Here is a 699-nt window from a genome sequence, read left to right as displayed (position 1 = left end):
CCTCGTGATGTGATTTCTCACTTCTGCAAATCCCAATTTCATTTAGGATTTCAGGCTTCAATCCCATCTGGGTCTTTATGTCCCAACAGCATTCTTATTCACGTCTTTCGGTTTTACATGCAGTGTTATTTAGGTCTTCATGATGCATCTAGGCCCATCGGTTCCAACAGCAATCTCATTCAGGTTTTTAAGTTAAAACGGCAATCTCACTCTAGGTTTTTATGCGCCATCGTCTATCTCACCTAAATTTTAAAATTCCAAAATCAGTCTCACCTAAAATTTTAAAATTCCAACATCAGTCTCACTTAAAATTTTAAAATTCCAACACCAATCTCACCTAAAAATTTTAAATTCCAACACCAATCTCACTTAAAATTTTTAAATTCCAACACCAATCTCACCTAAAATTTAAAAATTCCAACACCAATCTCGCCTAAAATTTTAAAATCCCAACACCAATCTCGCCTAAAATTTTAAAATCCCAACACCAATCTCACCCAAGTTTTTAGACTCCAATATTCAGGTCAACAGCCTCCCACATAATCTAACCTTACCGATGATGTACGAAGTTTGGTAGACGATGTTCCCCGTAAAGGCTATGAGGAAACGACAGAGGAGGAAGAGCTGGTAGTATGGCGAGAAGGATCCCGTGATGGAGACCAAGATGAACACCCACAGGGATCCCGTCATGAGCTTCTT

The 699-nt window shown here is 38.6% G+C and overlaps 1 protein-coding gene across 1 annotated transcript in view; it reads right to left on the bottom strand.

Annotated features, from left to right (window-relative positions):
* The window catches only part of LOC119585321 (organic cation transporter protein-like), a 46,543-nt gene that overhangs the window by 21,721 nt on the left and 24,123 nt on the right, over positions 1-699 (bottom strand). Inside the window, 1 exon segment of the mRNA XM_037933995.1 lies at positions 556-699. This exon segment is cut by the window's right edge and continues 4 nt beyond it. Within this exon segment, the coding sequence (XP_037789923.1) occupies positions 556-699 (144 nt within the window).

The sequence above is a fragment of the Penaeus monodon genome, chromosome 19 (genome assembly GCF_015228065.2).
Source record: "Penaeus monodon isolate SGIC_2016 chromosome 19, NSTDA_Pmon_1, whole genome shotgun sequence".
Classification (NCBI taxonomy): Eukaryota; Metazoa; Arthropoda; class Malacostraca; order Decapoda; family Penaeidae; genus Penaeus; species Penaeus monodon.
This window is presented reverse-complemented; position numbering and strand designations above follow the sequence as displayed.